This window comes from Trachinotus anak, unplaced genomic scaffold, assembly GCF_046630095.1.
Source record: "Trachinotus anak isolate AG129_WGS33_773 ecotype Australia unplaced genomic scaffold, CSIRO_AGI_Tana_v1 ptg000034l, whole genome shotgun sequence".
Taxonomy (NCBI): domain Eukaryota; kingdom Metazoa; phylum Chordata; class Actinopteri; order Carangiformes; family Carangidae; genus Trachinotus; species Trachinotus anak.
The window spans coordinates 2,610,001-2,631,541 of NW_027273885.1; the positions used below are offsets into that span (position 1 = coordinate 2,610,001).

Consider the following 21,541-nt stretch of genomic DNA (forward strand, 5'->3'; position numbering starts at 1 on the left):
GACAGAGGAGCTTGCTGGGCTTTGGTGTGGTGTTGGCATGGCTGGTGCTGTTCCACCTGCTGGTCAACATCTGGCTGCTCTGCGTGTTCACCAGCCTGCTGGTGGTGCTGGGCGGCTGGCTCGGCTCGCAGGTCGTGCTAGAGTCCAACAGTGTGGTTCACCTGGAGAGGTTTATCACACTGGAGCAGGTAAATGTGGGGTTCACCGTGGTTTACGGTTATGTATGTTGTAGTAATCTTATAATAATCTTAAACTTAAGATCCTTTTGGAAACAGGGGCTCATACGAAGTTCCAGTTTCACATTGAGATCTGTTAAATTTCAGGTTCCACCGTCTGTGGAGGATGATCATCACTTGGACCAGGAGATCCACAACACAGTGAGGAAAATCATCAGGGACTTTGTCACCTCCTGGTACTCCACTGTGTCCTCTGAGAGTGGTTTTGAGACAGAGGTTCAAGAGGCCATGATCTCTATGGCTATGGAGCTTAAACTGCGTGCAAGACATGTTGACAGGAAGGTACTGTACTATGATTTAAAAACCTCAGTGTTGGAAGCTGTTGCAGTGCTGCAGTGCATGTGTATTTACTTTGTGAAACCAGGCTATGGTTAGCTTTCCGTCATGACCTGATTTCTTGCATTACAGTATGTAATGACTCTTGTCAAAAAAAGACCCTTACACTTTTTGCACACTTTATTATGTTGTAGATTTAATTGTAAATGGATAAAACAGATTTGCTTTCCCCATATATTTACACTCAATAACCAAAAAATATCAAAGATAAAATATGTTTGGAGAGTTTTTTGCAGATTTATAAAAAAACTATTTTTGATGAAGTTTGCATGCGTTCACATTTTTTATCATGGGTTGTTGAATGTAGACTGATGCTGCAATTTTATCTATTTGAAATTACATATACAATACAATCAATGTAAATAGTGAAGATCTAAATATTTGCACAATTAGAGTAATGAAACAAATTGTCGACAGATTTATCCAGGACGTTACTTTTGGAAGAGCTAAATTCACACTTAAAAATTGAAAATGGGACATGTAACTTTTCTAATCTCTGCAGGAGCTGACCCAGAGGGTCCTGGATCTGTTTGGCTGCCACCTGCAGGACTACATCAGAGCCAAGGAGCTGGTTTCTGAGCAGCAGACGCCTGTGACAGCAAAGTGGGGCAGTGAGAGCGAGCGGCTGTGGAAGGTGTATTCCAGTGTCACCACACCTCATCTTGCCATGACCAGTGACACAATAGAGCTTAACTACACCAGAGCAATTGTAGATTTGTTGCTGCATATTTTGGTGCCATCACCGCACTTGGAGACTCGCACCGGACGGTTTGTTGTCGGAGAGCTGATCACCTGCAACGTCCTTCTCCCTCTCATTGCAAAACTGTCTGACCCTGATTGGTTAAACATCCTCATGATTGAAATATTCGGCCAGTCAAGCAAACCCCAGGAACCAATTACAACAGAGCCACTGACTTCACCCTCACCACCACCACTACCACCACCTGCTGAATCAGAGCTTGCTCCACTGCAAGAGACAGCACAGGTTCCTCAGAGATACACAGAAGTCCCTCCAGAGACTGAAAGTGTCCAGGACACTGAGTTGCCTGAGCTCGCTGCCTATGACGTGTTTGACTCCGAGGACGTAGACTGTGCACAGAACAACACTGAAGAAGAAGAAACTACTCGACCCTTTCTAGAGCATTACATGAGAGGAGGCAAGTCGAACCCATTCTACCAGGAAAATGATTCTGACCTGGATTCTCCTTTGGCTGACTATAAACAGAGCTCCACTGATTCCCTGGTCACGATAGGCCAAGAGGAGGGTCTGTACGACAGACGGAAAGAATGCACCACATCTGTGGAGAACAGCAATGGTGTGGACTTGGAGGATGTTTGTCCCTGTCCAGTTGATGGCTCCTGCCCAAACGTCCGGGGGAATTCAGAACATCCTAATGGCTACGGCCCCTCATCAGTCAGGGCAGCAGGGGGGACTCCTAGTATCAGCAACCTCCAGGACCTGGAGAGGGAGGGCAGTTCCCCTTCATTAAACCCCACCAGAGAGCTCCTTCTGGGTGTAGAACAGACTGGGTTGGGGAACCCCAATGAGTTGACTGCAGCCAGTCCATTGCAGGGCCCCTATCCCATGCCATCATTCAGTTTTGAGCCCCTCAGCAGCCCTGATGGACCAGTCATCATCCAGAACCTCCGCATCACTGGCACCATCACAGCGAAGGAACACAGAGGCACCGGCTCGCACCCCTACACACTGTACACCATCAAAGTAAGGAAATGACATCATCTATGTCTGTTTCTCCTTCCTCTGTCCATTATTTTGTTCATGTGACCGATGTACGATACAAGTGAAGAATTGTTAAAGGCCCCATATTTTACACTTTTCCTGTGTTTTAATTTAAGTGTTGATCTCCATCAGAAGATATATTTGTGGTTTTAAGAACCAAAAACCATCTCAGTGTAGTTTTACATCTCCTCTCTCAGGATCTGAGCCTCTCTTCTGATTGGCTGACTGTTTTCTGAGTGATTAAATAAAAATATTGCAGATTTCAGGTAAACACTCAGAGAAACCAAATCCTGTAAGGTTGGATGTGGGTCCAGGTGGGCGGGGCTTGGAGCATGACTGAGGGCAGGGACTGCTTTGTTGTGACATCACAAAGTTCCAGAAGTCCTGAAGGCTGGTTTTAAGGCTCAGTTTCTGAATACAGGCTGTGTGCATTTCTCTGTGGACTGAGGCTTTGATACTTTCACAGTATTAATATAGAACCTAGACCTGCTTTATAATCACAAACACATGGACATCTACCTTTATACAATATGAGACCTTTAAAGTTCAAGGTATCCTGTGGAGTTTTTGGCTGCTAGTAGAACATGTCGGCACATGGCTGGCATGATTCCTACATTGAACAATGGTACAATATTAATTGGAAGTAGCTTAAAGACACAAATCAGCATTAGGCCTTTAGACACAAACTGTTATATGTTGCACGTGATATAAATAATGGCAGGAATTAACAAAAAAACGTCAAGCCTTACAGATGGTTGTGTTGGTTTTCAGTATGAGACAGCGATGGGTTGTGAGAACCCAGGAGGCATCCAGCCAGGCTCTGAGGACGCTGAATTTGTACAGACAAGCTGTGAGAATCCATCTCGCATTCAACCGGTGGCTTATCACATGGTCAACAGACGATACAGCGAGTTCCTCAACCTGCAGACACGGCTGGAAGAAAAAAATGAACTGCGGAAACTCATCAAAGGTAGGAGGGCTGAAATGTGGATTTAGTATATTTTATGTATGAAATTAAAGTTTAAAATCCTCTGTTGCTGTTATGAGCCTCCAGTGTGCACTAAAGTTAGCTTCAGTCTGGTTTGGAGAAATCAATGCATTACCTGCATTTGTGATTTAATCCTTGGAAATATCGTTGATTTATGTTTGGTACTTGAGCCCACATCCAGGGTTTTATTATGATCTGTCTGTGTCTCAGGTGTGAAAGGGCCAAAGAAAGTATTTCCAGACATGCCTTTTGGAAACATGGACAGTGACAAGATAGAGGCCCGGAAAGGACTGCTGGAGACTTTTCTAAAGGTTGGTGGATTGATATTTTATTACATTTATTTAATATTTGCACTTACATGTAAATACACAAACATTTAATAATGTTTTCTGTCCTTTTTAGCAACTCTGCACCATCCCTGAAATAGCCAACAGTGAGGAGATGCAGGAGTTTCTGGCTCTTAATACAGACGCCAGAATTGCCTTCGTCAAGAAACCTTTCATTGTGTCACGCATAGACAAGGTTTGATCCTAAATATGCTATAAACACAAAATGTACGATGATACATGATAAAAACAGTTTCAGTGGTTGGAGAATGTATGCAAAGAGTATTAGATTTGAAAAACAGCACATCTGTGTTTTGTATTTTTTGTGTGTAGAATTTGATGAATGCCATTGTGGACACGCTGAAGACGGCCTTTCCTCGCTCAGAACCTCAAAGCCCCACAGAAGATAACGAGGCAGAGGTGGATGGAGGCAAAATAAGTGCAGACAAGAAGAGCAAGTATGACTCCACAGATCCTTCATCCTGGGTGTTACAGAAGTGGCCAGCCTTTCTACAGATGTCTCACTATTTTAGTACTTTGTCTTTATCTCTTAATGACTTGAAAAATAATCGTACTAAACTTTATTTATGCAGCACCTTTCAAAACAAAAGTACAAAGCAAGTGCAAGACATTGGAAAATCAATATTAGAACTGATGTATAACATTAATAAAAAGCAATCAAATCTGAGAGGCCCTAACTGAACAAGTCTGGTCACCTTTGGTCCTGAGCTGGGGTTCAGGAGCAGTCAGGACACCCCTCTCTAATGCTGCGATCTGGCTTGTAGGTGAGCAGCAGCTGAACAACATAACTCAGAGCCAAATCATGAAGTCAAGTCAAGTTTTTAAAATGAACGCTGGTAACCCTCGAAGAGAGACAGAACAGGGGTAAAATGAAGTGAAAAATGTTACATAAACATCTTCACATATAATAAAGAATTACCAGAATAATTTTAAGGTGTGCTTTTCACAAAAAAACATAGCTACTGATGCAGAGGTGGAACGGAGAGAAGCTTGCACCCTTTGAGAGCTTGTTTTAATCCCCAGTAACGATGCTGCTACTTTTGAAATGATAGTAATGAAAAAATGTCAGTTTCTTTGTGAGTGAGAAGCCTGTGAGGGATAGCCTTCATGAAGGGGGCAGGGTCCTGGGCAGACGGTGTGAACCTCTTGGCCTTGCTGGGAGGTGAAAGAAAGCAGCATCTGCTCTGGCAGAGAACAACCAGGATCATGGGAAATATTTATTCCCTAATATTTATTTTATGTGTTTGTGTGTGTGTGTTAAATATACTCCAAGGTCTCGTCTGAAGTTCTCCAGTAAAAACATTCCTGCTATGAATGGCTCTGACATAAGACCACCGGTTTTGTTCAGCTCTGAGCAAACTAGCACAGTAAGTTACTACTGACATTTTATCTTTGGTTCTAATCCAGTGATTAAATTTTGCACTAATATAATTTGAATTTATGCATAATTACAATTTTGAGATGATAATTTCTCTTTTTTTGATCTTCCTCCTCCTCTGTGCTCTCAAAGGTGTTCAACAGGATGTGCCTGGGAGATTTACAAGCCTTTATCACTGAACAAGAGAAACTGGCCCTCAGAGCCGAACCAGAGAGGGAGGACAGTCCAGCAGTCAGAGAATTCAGAGACTCTCTGGATGACGGGTTGAGAGGAAAGCAGAGTCCAGACCGTGGTAAGGGGTCATTTTTATGCCGTTGATTTCCAGTTGTTCTGCTCTTATAAACCTGATGACAGAAAGCAATTATCAATTTTAAAGTTATTTTTTGGGGCATATATGCCTTTAATGGGGCAATGACAGATAGATAGGAAATATTGGGGAGGGAGTGGGGATGACCTTCAGCAAACGGCCTGGGCTGTGGTAAGAACTGAGCCTACATGGTATGAGCTCTAGTAGGTGTGCGACCAGGATGCTCGCCCAGTTGTCCATTTTAAATGAATGTTTGGTTGACTGACAGCTGCCTCCAGCTAAATGCAAATAAGACAGAAGCTCTTATAATTGCTCTGGAGAATGTAATCTTAAATGTCAAGCAACATATGGTGTCATTGAGAGGTTTTATTCAGCATAACCTTAGAAATTTAGGTGTCACCTTCGACCCGTCCCTGTTTGATCATCAAGTCTTACGTGCTCATGTTTCTTTCATTTGCGGAACATTGTCAAATTAAGATAAGTGGTTACTGAGGTTGAGATGGAGATGGAGATGATTATTCATGGTTTTATTTCTTCTCCTTTAGATTATTATAAATGCTCTTTTTACATGTCTGAATCAAACTTCTTTGAATCGTCTCCAAAATGCTCCTAACCGGCTTTTAACCACAAATCACACGTCACACCAACTTCATCCTCCCTCCACTGGCTCCCAGTCAAATTCTATATCAATTTTAAAAACACTGGTGCTCCCCTGTAGAGCCTTTTATGGCCAAACACCCCAACATATTGCTGACCTCCTCCTCCCTCATACGACCAATCAGGCTCTTAGGTCTGCCGAACTGGCCGTCCCTTGAACCTGCAGTAAAACCTGAGGTGACCGACCTTCGACCCACAGACTCCTGTGACGTCATCTTGAAGCAGTGTCAAGTGTCGTCTGTGTCGATACCTGCTCCGTTTTATTTTATTGCTTTTTTTTTGTCCTATTTCTTCATTTTGCACTTTTGTACTTTTTTATGATGTAAAGCACTTTATGCTCTTTTATATGTGAGAGGTGCAATAAAATTGACTTACATACTACCAACAAAGAGAGCTGGTAGTTTAATTTAGCTAAAAATCAGTTAAACTTGAATCTTACTGGATAAGACCAGCGGTTTTCAGATACTGGAAATCACCAGTCTGATCCTTTAGCCTCACATTATTATCTGTGAAATCATCTGCCTGCTCGTCTGAGTCACCCCTTCTTCTCTGCTTTCCCTTTCCCTTGTGCCTGTCCGCCTCGCTGACTCACCGCCTGTTGTGTCTTCCTCCCTTCCTGTCTGCTTCACTCAACCATTTTCCATTCAGTATTGCACCATAATTATAGCAGGACCCTGTGATCGAAACCAGCTTGTTCTATATTCCAGTCACGCATCACATTCATCAGACCAGGGTCATATTTTATTTTGGCAGCTTCTGACAAGCACAGGAGTTTACATGTTGTGACAGCCCTGTTACATATTTTTTTCCAAACCAAAAAGCCTCTGTTAACATCTGTTTCAGTGACACGGATTAAATGGTGATGTTGGAGGTGATGTAAGTGGGTCAACGTGCGTCTGAACCTCAGTTTGGACGCTGCTCGTATCTGGTGAACAGCCATGCCTGTCAGGGATGGAAAGTTAACTAACTAAAAATGTTGCATAACCTGGCTGCTCAGAGGGAGAGACAATATGAAAGTGTGAGGGAGCAGAGAGAGGATTTAAAGTGCGACTCTGTCACTCGTGTGATGTAATTGTGGGTAGTTTTGTGGTTTGGAGCCACACTTCACTGCTTCAGTGGTAAACTGGAGTCTGTGACAGCTGACAACAAGAGATTCATCCCCAACAGTCGTCTTATATGAATGGTTGAATGTGAAATTAGTCAGTGACCAGAAACATAGAAACCCCTGTTCTGCACTGCCATTGGTCTTATCCACATCCTGGTAGTCACCATAGACTGTAAATAAAGATGGACGTAGCTCTTGACATCACCTGCCGGTTTCTGAAGAGTGATTCTGAAGCTCAGAGTGAGCTGCCCTGCTGTTGCCACCTTGGCAGTGCCTGACTCCGCCTACCTCCCAGCTAATCCAAAAATGGGCAAAGAGGTGGGGCGTGTGTGGAGCTGAGACTTTGGTGAATACTGGTTTGTGTCAAGCATACGCTCACCCACCTGTCACTCAAAGTGAGACGCCTTCAGTTATGAATAACTGAAAACCTTAATAAAAAATTCACCCCATACAGAAGTCATGAAGGAGGAAATTAGCTATAGAGACCAAAACTGTTTGGATTTTAACATCTTTATTTCTGCTGTAAAGTTGGGAGTCTTAACACGGGAGTCTGTGGGGACTGACTCACTGTTGTGTCAACCCACCGTGATGTCCCCCATTGGTTTGTTAGCTGCTGTTTTGAAGCCTTGAGTTTTTAATTTGGCTGTCGCCATCTTGGTTTTTTTGAAAATAGGAGACACCATGTTTGGAGGAGAAGGTGGAGCTGAGGAGGAGTGAGAGTTGGATCTGAACTGCTCTGTGCTCCATCCTGATTGTGTGGTACAGTCTGTCAATCACATGGTAGCCCCGCCCTAATGCATGCCCTGCTTTATGGTCTGTTTTCCTCTAAATGGATCATAATTTTAAAAATGAACATCATGTTGTGTTGAAGAAGACTTGAAACTAGACATTGAGACCATAAACTCATCAGGAAAACATTTACTGATGTAATAAATCAATGAGAAGTAGAGACATATTCCCATAGACTTCAATACAATCAGACTTCTGTTTACCACTAGTAGAGTCGCCCCCTGATGGTCATTAGATAGATGCAGCTTTAAGGCTCTTCAGCACTGGCTTCAATTTTCAGACCCGGAGTCTGCGTTCATTTTTATTTACAGTCTATGTTTTTGGACCAGCCTCTAGTGGCCTCTCAAGGAACTGCAGTTTTTGGCACTTCACTGTTGGCTTCATTTTTCAGGCCCGGAGGCTGATGCTTGGTGGCGACTGTTGACCAATGTGCAAGTGTGTAAACTGGTTTGCTGGTTCGTGGAGCTTTTAGGGCCCAAATGTGCAGTGGCAGATTCTTTCTCTCTTTGCGAGTTGAAGGATTTTTTTTAATCCTCAGAGCTCCAAGGCCATAAGCCTGTCACATCTGTCTGTAGCTCTCTTGGATGGTCTCATCCACCGTGTTGCATCGGGCACCATCACTGCTCCATCACTGTAGGAAAAATGGATGATCTCATTAACGTCGTATGGAAACGATCTTTGCATTTGCTTGACAATGGAATAAGATATTCCCAGTTTAATTGAATCCAAACTGCATTTCATCCTTGTTTAGGCATCTGGTAATTGTCTTTTTGAAGGACTGTTTTTTTTTTTTGTTCCAGACAGTCTGGGTGACTGAATCGTCTGGGTCTGAAATGTTCCACAACCAAAGTTACCAGACTAACAGTTCACTGGGGACTAATGTGCTGCTTCTACAGCTGATCTGTCAGACTCCCTCATTTTTTACACTGTGTTGACACTACACTCAACCTGAAGCAACCCAACAACTAATTTTGAAATTTTATCTTTACGAAGAAACTGAATTTATGCATTTAAATGTTTGTCCTTCCAAATTTATGTGATTTAAATTACTTTTTTTGTAGAAAGTAATTTTAAGTTCAGTTTAAAAAAAAGTTTCGGTTTAAAAAACAAACAAACTACAATCTCTATATAGTTTTATGTAAACTCCCTCTGTATATATAACAAACTCAGTTTTTAATTTTAGAATCTAAAATTTCAAGTCATTCCAAAACTCAAGTTGCTCAAATATACTGAACTGGTAAAATTCAGACAGGAGTGTTAAAAAAACTGAAACATGGTTCAGTCATATGATCCAAGAAGAAGTAGTATTGTACAGCACAGGAAGTATAAACAAGTGGCTGGAAACCCCTGGAAATTTTCTTTATTGTCTTTATGTGTCAGTCTCAAAAGAAAATTGTGTTTCTGGAAAATAAATTTATTTCCAAAGTGAAAGATTTCAGTGCTATAAATTCAGTGATATTTAAATTTCAGATATGATATTTCACAAACATATCACCATCATTGGAAATTTTTATAAATATCACTTTTTGGATGAAATATAAACCTTCAGATGAATTAAATATGCAGTCAGATCTATCAGGGTCTGTGGTTATGTAGGTTTTGCTGAAAATGTTCACATCGTAGTCTAAAGATAGTTCACCAGGAATCAGAAAACAGCACGACAGGTTATAAAACTTAATCAAAGTTTCTTTTTTTTTTATTTAATCAGGAAGTGATATTGAGATTGAAATCTCATTTACAAGCGAGACCTGAGAACAGAAAGTAAAATAGAAAACAAAAAGATACAAAATGTGTATGAGTGCATATTTAAATATAAATAATACGTCGCCCTTTTCAGTATTAAACACTCTCTCTTTGTAGATTTGAGAGGAGGCTTTGAAATGTCTGTAGTGTTGTAAGTTGCAACAGTCAGACCATTATGATGAATTCCAGTAGCTGTTTTCACAATGAAAACAGCTAATATAAATCGTGTGTGAGGGATAAAACTGAAAACACATGACAGCCGACGACAGAGAGGTGTGTGTTGTGCCGGTTGATTTTTGATGCCATCAAGATGTTTTCACTCCTAATACTTATAAATCTCTCCTGCCTGCAGCATGTAAATGACTTTGCTATCAAAAACGCTGGTATTTAGAAACATAGCACATGCAGAAACATGGTGGAATTAAAAAAATAAATAAATAAAAAATCACACCCAGTAAAAGCAGCAACATCTGGGTCTGACCACATGAGGGCAGTGTTAGTAAACGTATGAAGAGCTGGTGTGATGACTGGACCTGAATGTTGCTCAGAGCCACGCAGCAGAAATATGTTATTTTGAAACAGATGATGATGTTTGGTTCAGATATTCACACGTCTCTCTGCAAATCTTTCTGTCAGATTTGCTGCAACATGATAAACCAACCAACACTTCATTTTTAATATGGTGTCTCTCTCTCTCTGTCCATTATTGCCTGTAACACAGTCATTTATTTGTGGTGGGTCTTTGTGAACTGTGTTTCTTTTGTGTGTCCTGCATGTCGTGGGCCCAGCGTCTGAGACGGCGTTGGCTGAGGTGGCTCTGAACATCCTGTGTCTGCTGATGAAAGAGCAGTGGAGCTGGCTGTGCACTGAAAACATTCAGAGGACCATCAGGCTGCTGTTTGGGACCCTCATCAACAGGTGACACAAGACATTTACTTCACAGTAGTGGAAACAGCACGAAAAGAAAAACCGTATTTAAGTCAAACTACAGAATTTACAGAGTCTTTTCCTAGGACGTTGTCAAAAGAGAAAAATCCAACACATATTTAAAATAAAACCTGTGTAGATAAATACATACAATGAATCAGATTCAAATAAAATTTAATGGCTAAATAGTTTTGTGCAGGATTAAAGGCTGACAAAATCAAGATGAATTAATACAAAGCGTAGGCTCAAGTCTAAGGTTTGGCCAGGCTAATGATGCTGCTCCGGTGATGATCTGTGACTCCAACACTCTGGTCCAGAGTAAAACATTTTGACGTATAATAATATCACAATTTACACTTTTAGATTTTAACACTTAAAGACAGAAAGTACCTGAAAGTAGAAAGTATTGTGTATTCCTCTGTGTTAGTTTGCACCTTTGTACTGACACTAAAATTTGTTTCTCAAATTAAACTTTTGTTCCTTATAAGTATGTCTAAACGCTGCCCATAGTCCTGAGTATAGTGGGTGTCCACACCACAACTATCCCACTGTTGCACGAAACGTTCAAAGAAAAGAGTGTAAAACGATGGACACTTCTCTCCCTCAACCGTCGCCATCTTGGCTAACGTAGTGGAAGAGAAGGGACCACCAAAGTATTTTTAAACTTTCGAAAATGGTGATCGAGGAAGGAGGACACATCAACGGTGCAGATAGCGGCTGCACACACAGGAAAGTAAAACAATCATGTTCAAGTCAAGTGAGCAAATCATTGCAATCGTCATTCCCAGTGAGTGTTTGGTTTGGGACGACACTACGCTGTTGAAATTCACACACTACATGTGAATGTACTGACTGAAGTATCGGATAGAGACACAGGGCAAACCAAGTTAATCATTGTACCGATCATCATGTTCTAAATGTAAACATGTTAGCATTCCAAATGCTAGCTGTTAGCTTGTATCAGTATTTAGCCACAGCGAGGCTGAGTCTAACTGCAGCTGAAAGTGACAAAAGTGCAGTTTGAAATAATGAAAGCTGAGCCAAGTCTGACAACACGCAGAGCTGAGTCTGAGTCAGGTTTGTTCTCTGGTGTTTGTTGAACCTTGCAGCATTAGAAGGTCACTACCACGTTTGTAGACTTTTTGTCTTGTCTCAGATCAGTCGGCCGAACAGCCACGATCCACAGACGTTCAGATTCTGGTGACTACATGATTTATGTCGTTTATTTATAGAATACAAAAAGCTGACTCGACAGTAAGGTGTTTATGTGTAGTAGTGTCACTGAAAGCCTAAACTTCTGTTTAAAGCTCAGCTGTAGATAGTTTGCTGACCCTCAGTTCCACTGTGCACGAGTCCAGTAAGTTTCCTTTTGCATAAGATGACGTTGTTTCCCCAGTGGAGCAAAAAGAATTTGCGTTTCATCAATGCTGCTCTTAGCTGTCTGGTCAGGAGCTGGTTGGCGGCAAACACATGGTATATGTACTGTTAGTAGACTGTGAAGGAGAGTCGAGGTGTTCTTTGCAGCCTGGCAGCTGTTAAACCGTGAATACTCACAGAGTCCCAGTGGTTTATGTCTGTGATTCCTTAATGTGTCATTTTTATCAGCACTGCTGCCTTGAATGGTCTGATGTCAGGCCTGTGGTTTGCGTTTAGAGTACTGGGTCAGTATTAGTTGTCAAAACAGAAAATGGTTCATCCTGTGTGCAGCATGAATCTGCTCATAAAGTTTTATTTACTTTCCTTAAGGTTGTTCCATTTGTCACCATCTGTACCTTGCTGTGCACCAAAACAAATTCTTGAGGTCCTGCTGATAGCCAGGAGATTTTCTGCTTCTCCTCTGGGTCCAGGTTGCAGTGGTAGCGGTCTAAGTAGAGTAACTCAGCTTGCAGGGCTCTCAGGGGGATCCATGGGATGTATAATCCTATTGGTGTATTTTGGGTCTGTACTGGGGTTTCATCCCGGTTTAATGTGTCCTGAAGACCTCCAGAGAGAGGCATCCTATAATCCTGCACCTGAACCATCTTACACTGCCTGAGTCCTTTCACTGTGAGGGAGCTGTGGTTCTACTGTGAGCTTCAAAGGGTGTTAGTACACTTTAAACTCACTAGTTTATACCTGACCACATGTCAAGGAAAAGTGTTAATATCTGTTAGAAATGGCCAAAGGTGGTGGAAAGCCTGTCACCATGGAGAAGCAAGATGTGATGTGGGGATAATGAAGGAGCAGTGGCGCCGAATGCTGTTTGGGATTTTAGGACCATCCTGTCAAAGATACTCATTGTGTTGTACATGTGAAAAGTGACGGAAGTAACTGTGTTAAAATTGGGAAAAAAAAGCTTGAAAGAGAAAGAGAATTTAAAACCCTGCTTCCTTTCTCACCTGTGGTTGTGGGATACATCTCAATTCCAATGTGGGAAAGGTACAAGGGAAGGAGGTATCAGAGACTGTTTGACCTTCTGACACCTTTACTGATGTAAGGAAGGAGATTCACTTTGTCTGTCCATCATCTCTGTGTTTTGGTTCCTTTCTAAAGCTCATGACCACAGGTTAAGGTTGGAACAACTTCACCATGACAGTCCGGTACAGCGCCTCAGCATCGCTGCTGATGTTGCACCAATAGTTGTCAATCTCCTGGTCCATCTTACTTTCACTTATGACCATGACACTGAAACTCCACTGTGACATTTATTCAAACCCGACTTTAATAATATACATGTTTGACAAGTTTAATTAATCCACGGTGGAGGTTTTACTGGCGTAGCTTTCATCACTGTTTTACTTTCCGATGACATATTCACACTGGGAGTTACCTCAGTTATCTACAGTCGGCCCCCAGGAGCTGCACCGTGCAAGTAAAGTCTCATGTTTTTGGGTGCAGATCAGCTCCTGCAGAGACTTCAGTGTCTCCATTCAATGTATTTTTACAATTGAACAAGTGGTTGACGAAGTAAACAACCTAACGTCAGTTTTTCCACCTGCCTGATGGTGCCATAACGATGCAAATCCTTTTTATCTCCCTTAAACAATGGCGTGACTCTGTCTTGTCAAAGGGCTTTTCTGCTGCAAAGTATTGATGGAAACTTCTTTACAGGAGGGGGGCAGCTGAGTCTGTGGACTCCGTCAGGTCAGGACATGAAGACACGTGTTTCCTAGTGGAGATTCTTCAGAAAGATCTGTTTATGAGCTGGAGTGGGGACTGGCTTAAGGACAGTCGTTAGTCAAGAGAGTTGATATTTTAGACTGAGGCCGAGTCCTTGTCATAAAATCAGGGGCAACACTTGGTGTGCAGCATTCTTATTAACCACTTAGCAGAAACATAAACAGTAAAGAAATACGCTCTTTATCCAATTAAATAAGCTCGCTCTCGCTTTTTGAATAGTATGAAGGCTTTTCACTTCTGCATGTGTTGTAAAATATACGAGTCTATGTGCATACATGCATGCCTGCACTGTTTGAGAATGCCTGACATAAACTCTGCAAACATTTGTCGCAGTTAGGTATAGCTCCCGCCACCAGTAAACTGAACATGCAGACAATGTTCTCAGGTTCTAGTGTTTGTGCCGTTAGCGGCGCGACCTCACGTTCCCCGGGGTGTCGGTATCAGAATATCATTGCTTCCCGTTGATACTGGGTCCTCTATTTAAAGAAGTTCCAGAAGCCAAGTATGAAAGGCCTTGTACTTTTGTTTAGCCTTATCTATATTAGGCAGCGGCCTGTCAACATCGCAGTGACAGCTCTCAGTGTGGCAGGTATCTCTTCTCATCGACTGGTTTCTTTGTGCAGAGGAGACAAGATGCTGTGAGGTGCTGTTGATAGAAACGCCACATGTTGTGTTACTAAAATAATGCTGTTCATTTATAGTTTTTCAACAGAGTGAGAAACAAATACAAGTAAAAGCCAAGCAAAATGAACAATAAAACATTCCAAGCCTGAACTAAAGTGTTACATAAAATGTGAAAATAAAGCAGCACTATCTTACATAAAAATTAAAATTACATAAAAGCCTTATATAAAAGCCTCTCTGCTAAAAGGAAAAAGTGATTAAGCAGTGATGAGAATGATGGTTCAAATTGTTAGCATATGTCAGGGTGTTTTAAAGCATCCAGGCCACAACCTTTGGGCTTTAGCCAGTGATTACTGATGGTTACCAGAACCAGGCCTGAGTATATCTGGATGTACTTCATCTCATTAAGAGATACAAAAGACAAAAATGCAGCAATTTTAGTGTCTATTCCTAGCCAAGCCTTAAATCATGCTAGCTGTGTGGTACTCGGGGTGGCAGTGATGGTAGGTCTGTTGGTCCAGCGCCTCAGTCCAGACTGAGACATTGATGGATTGCTATGGAAAACTCATGGCTCCCAGAGGAAGAATCCTGAAGACTTTTAATATACAGTATCCTTAATCCATCATCATACTTAATACATTGGTCTAATGACCAAATATCTCCAAGACTAATGCCATTCCCATCCGCCAAACTAAAATGGCAACCATAGTGAATATTATTCCTGAAGAACGTCAACATGTAAGGTTGTCACTGTGAACTTGTTAGCTTGCTGACATTAGCATTTTGCTGGTGTGACTCAGTGGATGTAGGCTGTGAGGCTGTGGGTGTAAAGCCTGCCATTGGGCGCCTGTTCTAGGTCACATTCTCCTCCCTCTCTGCCTCCTGTTTTCAAAATCCCCTTTTCTACAGGAAATGACCACCTCTAAGTTAGCAACCTACACGCTAATGACAGTGCTCACTTCCAACATTTGCAAATGTTCCCCTCTGACACTATTTTGCAGGGGCATCGACCAAGATGATTATGATTGGTCTAAAAAACTGGAAACAAGTCAGAGCGTTTTTGCCCCTATAGCAGAATGATGATGGTGCGGCTGGACCTCCAGTGCTGACAGTGCTGTGGAGATAGAACTGGCTATGTGAGACTGGCATTTAGCTCAGAGCACCACTGTGCCTAACTACAACCTCACAGAGCTGCTAGCACAGTTGTAGAGTATCAGTCTCATTAATATTTAAACTGAATTAAGTGAAACAGATGCCGACTCCACATAGAATTGACAGTGATTTCTGCCACTTTTTCACAGCTTGTAGTCAGTTGTACCTCATTGTTTTGGTTTTCCAGTTTATATGTATTACTGGTTGGCCTTAAGAATGTGTTCACCTGATAGTAATGTTGGGCAGTTTAGTTTTCTTTTTGCCCTTGAAAGGTCAAAAGTCACCCAGTGCATCCTTAAAAGAAATAAAGATAAAAAAAAATTAAAAATAAAAATAAAGATAAAATTTCACAATACAAAACTAAATGATCTTAATTATATTATTTGTATGTTTGCTGCTGAGTTTGCACATTTACATAAACAACTTATCCACCACTTTTTTCTTTTAATCAGTGCAGATGTTGTGTTGAGCTAAAGGTAACTAGCAGCTTCGATGGTGCTTCACACTATGATACCAGCTAACTAACCCAACCATTAGTTCAAATGTACAACTAACCCAAAGCTCACCTCAAAGCCACCTTTTTTGTGGTTTAGTAGGCCGTCATTGTATAATGCAGGCTTGAAAAGATGCTGGGATAAAGTAGAAACCAGTGAACTCATTGGAGGAAATGACTTTTCTTCCGCCTTGTTCTGCATATTATCAAAGCCAAACATCTCATTGTGCGTTATTGCCCACTACTGGTTACTGAAATGTGCACCTCCCATATTTTTCAATACATACTCTGTACAGAGGAGGAATATAAAGACACTGTAAGACACCACAATGGTCTTAACACGCAGCACTGAAGTGCATTCAAGCAGGGAAGTAACTAGACATTTTTTTCAATTTTCTTATAAATAAATTGATCCACAAATTTGCCTAAAAAATCTCACAGGGAGTATTTTTCAGTGGGACTGACAAGATATGTCGAGCTCTGAGAAGGTTTTTATATAATCTGACAGCTGCCGGTGGGAGACAAATAGAAGCTGAAGGCTGCAGAAACCTTATCCGTGCCAGTCTACAGCTGTAGTGCATGCATACATGTCAGAATTTAATTTGGAATTGCGAGTGGATAGAGAAAGTGTGTGTTTCTGCCTGAGAGATGAAACCAGGACCCGACTCTGGGTCGCCAGATCTGGGTCTGTGTGTGTGTGACAGATCTGGCTGGAAGCATCGGCCCTCTGCTCCTATAAATGGGGTCCAAGGCGAGGCTCTGGTTTGGGAGATGTCTGATTTTTATGGACTGGAAAGTGGGACAGTTTAAGATGAATATAGTCTCTTTCTCTTAGACAGCAGTCTGGATGGAAAATCCAGCTGGAGCCAGATTGTTGTCAGTGTCTAGATGTACTGTAGATGTAGAGTGCAGCCACTTTACGTCAACATCACAAGCATTTGTAGGAATACTCAATGTCCTGTGTTGCTAAATGTGTCTGTAAACATGCTGCTTCCTTTATTTGCCAAATAAAAAGGTGGATAAGCTCCAGTTGACGACCATCACCATCAATATAAATAACTATCAATTACACTGGTCAAAAGGTTAAGTTAAAGGTTCAAATGTGTGAAACTTGACATGATAGCATCAAGAAAATGTGATTTTGCCCCAGAACAGAATGAAATATGCACTCGGAGACTCCTGCAGCTGCTTACATGCTCTGGACATTGGCTGCAGTTGTGTAGCGTAGAAACTGGGTCAGTGGACAGTGGTTTGTAACACATTGTTAGTCCAGAGTACACGTCATTTCTGCTGATGGACTGATATTTTTAACATTACACCGACTTGGTGAATGCACAGGTGCTATTTGTCTGAAGGGCGTCCGCATGTGGGGCTCAGACTACCGGCGTTTTGTCCCGATTTTACCCTGATGTACCCTTCCCGACGGTTGGAGGAAAAGTCTGGCTCTGCACCTTGGTCGGTTCTGATGTTCGGCTCAGATTATCTGGTAATGCGATCGCTTCGCAGATCCAGTCTTAAACCTCTCGAACTGATCATAGGCTCGTCTTGGCCTCGATAAAGGATTTAAAATCAGGTTGATTACTTCAGTCCCAGAGCAGCTGACGGTGTTGCCAGTCAACAGTCTAATGCTTCAGGCTAACGTCAGATAGCATACTACTGTTGACAGATATTAAAACTGACACTTAAAATTTCACCTCCACTTCTCGTTGAGGAACAGACAACCTGTATTGACCACATCTCCCCAACCGTTCTGTCATTCGGACTCTTTATGATTCTGCTTTTGTTTGTTGTTGATGCACCACAGTCTCCATTTTTATTACATCATGTGAGGTGGTGTATCGCTCGTAATAATATCCTGTACCAGATGGTTCAACCGTGTATGTGACAATACAAATCTTGAATCTAGTGTGTCATGCACCATTATTTTCAAATTCTGTAGTGTGTGCATGTTTTTCCTTACATGTTTGCTGCAGCCTGATTTCAAAATCAGTTCAGATTTTAAAACCCCTGTAGTCCGGCCTCTGTGGTTCACAACTCGTTTTATTTCACCAAACTCTCCGTGGCCCCTCGGCCCTGCCAGTCTTTTCGCAGCACCTGTCACACAATGACATGATCCTTTATTTTTACTCCCTAAAATGACATATTAACACTTCTATAAACATTTCACTTCACAGCGTGATGATGGAGGTGAGGATGAAGGGGAGTATGGAGGTTTTAAGGTTGTCAACAGTTGTCATAGAGAGTACTCTCACTCTCTCAATCTTTCGCTCTCTCACTCTCTGCTTCTGCTACACTGTTAATTAACACCCAGGCATCTCCGTCTGACATCCAGTGGCCGGTTTGGGTTTCACTGGCTGTGAACAACAAGTTGTTTGGCTTCGGGGAAAGTGGTTTCTGTCTCGCTGCTGCACTGTTTAGACTGTGACCACATTGTGGTATTTGGAGAGCACCCTGGAGATGTGGTCAGGACTCCAGCGTTAACAAAATATACTGGCTTTTTTTAAAGTAGTATGTTTTATTCACCTTGAGTCCACTCATAGACTATTTCGTAATTTGTTTTTGAGTTTTGAGAGTTGCCTTTGAATTTACACGTTGGGCAGGTGGCACTGTGGCAGGCTGTATCCAGGAACGACAGTCTTGGATGCTAATCTGGTTTTTACAGTCATTCCTAATTGATGAAGTGGTCCTCACAGTTTCCCCCACATGAGGTTGTAGAAAAGATTCAAACGCAATTTGTATGAAAAAAACAGCATTAGATACTATATCTTTCAAATAACTACATGTGTTTTAAGGCTCTGTAAAACCTTGTTCCATGAACGATGTTTAGGGGTTTGATGAAAACAATCTCAAAGAGGCTATTTGTAAGTTTTCTCTGTCGCCAAACATGTTTCTTGCCGGGAGCAGTTGGTGGTTGTAGCTTGAGAAAAGCTTATATCTCCTCTGATTGGCTGACTGTTTTCTGAGTGATCCAATAAAAATTAGGCAGATTTCAGGTAAACACAATTTGTTGTGACATCACAAAGTTGCAGAAGTCCTGACGGCTGGTTTTAAGGCTCAGTTTCTGAATACAGGCTGTGTGCATTTCTCTGTGGACTGAGGCTTTGATACTTTCACAGTATTAATATAGAACCTAGACCTGCTTTATAATCAGAAAACACATGGACATTTGATTCAGAATACAAACATTGACGTCACTGGGCGACACTTAAAGTTAAATCAATTTAAACAGGAAGAAACACCAGAAATTCTCTGGTAGAGGAATAAAGGCAAAGCAGCTTATTGGTGAAAGAACAAATTAATGCAGGTTTAAAAAAATAAAATGTCAAAGAAAGGAAATATGCACTAGTTATATAATTAAATACCTGTTTTTTCTGTTGTGGAAACTTTGCAGTTGCAGGAGGCCACTACAGCTTCCAGCACTAAGTTTGCTAAGAGGAAAGCTGCAGTTATTTTCACATTTAATGTTTCACTTTTCCTACCATTGGAAAACCATCCTAGCCTGCTGTTCATCTTTGCAAAAGCATGTAGCACTAGCAGGCACAACACAGGGCTCCAGCTAGCTCCGCGCTGGTGTCATGTGTTGAGCAGATCCATATGCAGCGATGTTTACCCACGTCAAACGGGTCATTTGCCTGGTAGTCTGCTGCAGGCTTGGCACCATGTCCTCCAGAGAGAAAAAAAAATATTTGGATCGGGCACTCTGATCTAAAGTTACTCTACATGTATTAGCAGATATTTAGTTTGAGATATTAACAGTATAAGAGAATATCCATATGTGTCTGTGATTATTTTTAGTGTAGTTGTGACTTCAGTAGCTGTTCTTGTGCACATAGTGTTTCATTCGGTGCCTCTGCCAGACTTTACAAGTGTCAGAGTTAATTTTTCATCGTATCTAAACACAACAGAAGACCTCATGGCCTGTTAATGTGGGAAGACCTCATGATTCTCAGTGACAGTCATGTGGGGAATCCAGGGACTTCTGGGACCCGAAACCGAGATCCCTCCTCAGCTCTGCAGGATTTGACACATCTGGTTGTTTTCACAGTGAGGAGGTGATATCAGGGTCTTCTGCTGTTTTTCTGTCCTGGTGCTGTGTTTTTGACAAATGGGATCCTGGGGCCAGGCTCGAGGTGCAAACAGAAGAGCAAGCTTGGACGCTCCGAGCTTCTTTTGTCAGCAGGATATTCACTGTGAGGCTGAGTGCGCTGGTGGTCGGACGGGTGGGCCGTACATGACAGATATGGCTCTGGCGGGAAGAAGAGGAGGGAGTGTTGGATGGAAAAGATGCTTGTTACATAACGGTGCGAGCTATCTATCAGCCTCTGGAGTGGGGGAGGTGTGACATCCCCGGACAGGCTGTTCCTGAGATGAGACAAACTCAGATGCGCTGTTCAAAGTGGGATCAGAGTGTCTGAGTGGCTTATATCTCACCCCGTGTTTCACTTGGAAGTTTTCCCTGTGTCATGTCTCTGTCATGTAGCTCAGGGCATTATTCCCCTTTTACATCTGCAGACGTTTCTGAACTATAAATATTATCTTCTATTACAGGCTAATAGTAGTCGGTGGTTACTTTCATATTCTTGCAGACCTATGTAATCGTCTCAGGGGGACATGAGGGGTCAAATACCCAGGTCACTTCTTGTGAAGGTTATGAAACACACTTATCCCTTGCGCTTCCAGCCTCTGTGCCCATTTATCCTTATTTAGCGTTACAGACTTGTAGCGACATCGAAATCCTCCCTTGGCAGGACATGAAAGATAATATGGGTCGTTATTGTCTACACACTCGATAAAGTTAGACGGAGGACAAGTGCAGCGTGCTGAAACGCTGTTGGGATGTTTGCAAAGCGAACATGATAAGTGATAAACGCTGTGTCTTAAATAAGGACGGTGGTGGGATGAAGTCATGTAGTCATGACCCTTTGGCCTCCTCACTTCTCTGGTGTCTGTTTTCACCACTCACCTGAGCCTGGGGTCCGAGATGTGGCTCCAAAGTCACGGTTCATCTTCTGCCTCCAGAGACATACTTGTGCAATGACATTGTGTCTGTTGAAAACTGGCTGGAGGCTTATTTTAGCTGAAATGTGACCTGGTTATACTTGTCTGTGTTTACCATAAATGGGAACTAAAATAAATCCCAGCGGAGTCCAGCACGTACGTGGTTTTAGGCCAACTCAGCTGGTGTTTTACGTTTATTTGAATTTTCTTGCATCACATGTTATTGATTTCCTGCCAAGTATTTAAAGCATCTGCACTTTATCCTGGTTGTTGTTGATTGTGTCAGGTTGATTGTTGGAGCTGAGCCCAATCGTTCAGTTAATCAGTCGATTTGAAATCTTAAGTGTTTGTGAGTGTGACTGCCTTTGTCTTACGACTCTGAAGTTTATTTATAGAGGCAAAAAGTACAGTGTGTCTCCTAGAGGACTCAAGGTTCCCAGTGAATGAAGAGAGGAATAGGAATTAAAAAAAAAAAAAGAAATAACAGTGCCAAAGAAGTCAAACTAAAATGTATTTTTGCTTAGAAATTCGTAAATGAATATATATCCTTGATGTTTGTAT

At 41.9% G+C, this 21,541-nt stretch overlaps 1 protein-coding gene across 3 annotated transcripts in view; it reads left to right on the plus strand.

Annotated features, from left to right (window-relative positions):
• The window catches only part of snx19b (sorting nexin 19b), a 38,351-nt gene that overhangs the window by 1,496 nt on the left and 15,314 nt on the right, over positions 1 to 21,541 (plus strand). For all 3 annotated transcript variants that reach the window (XM_071471617.1, XM_071471619.1, XM_071471618.1), the window contains exons 2-11: positions 1 to 188; positions 324 to 518; positions 1,075 to 2,295; positions 3,085 to 3,283; positions 3,512 to 3,612; positions 3,704 to 3,823; positions 3,961 to 4,085; positions 4,922 to 5,015; positions 5,159 to 5,318; positions 10,416 to 10,545. The exon at positions 1 to 188 is cut by the window's left edge and continues 96 nt beyond it. In XM_071471617.1, coding sequence (XP_071327718.1) covers positions 1 to 188; positions 324 to 518; positions 1,075 to 2,295; positions 3,085 to 3,283; positions 3,512 to 3,612; positions 3,704 to 3,823; positions 3,961 to 4,085; positions 4,922 to 5,015; positions 5,159 to 5,318; positions 10,416 to 10,545 — 2,533 coding nt within the window. The remainder of the gene's footprint in view (positions 189 to 323; positions 519 to 1,074; positions 2,296 to 3,084; positions 3,284 to 3,511; positions 3,613 to 3,703; positions 3,824 to 3,960; positions 4,086 to 4,921; positions 5,016 to 5,158; positions 5,319 to 10,415; positions 10,546 to 21,541) is intronic.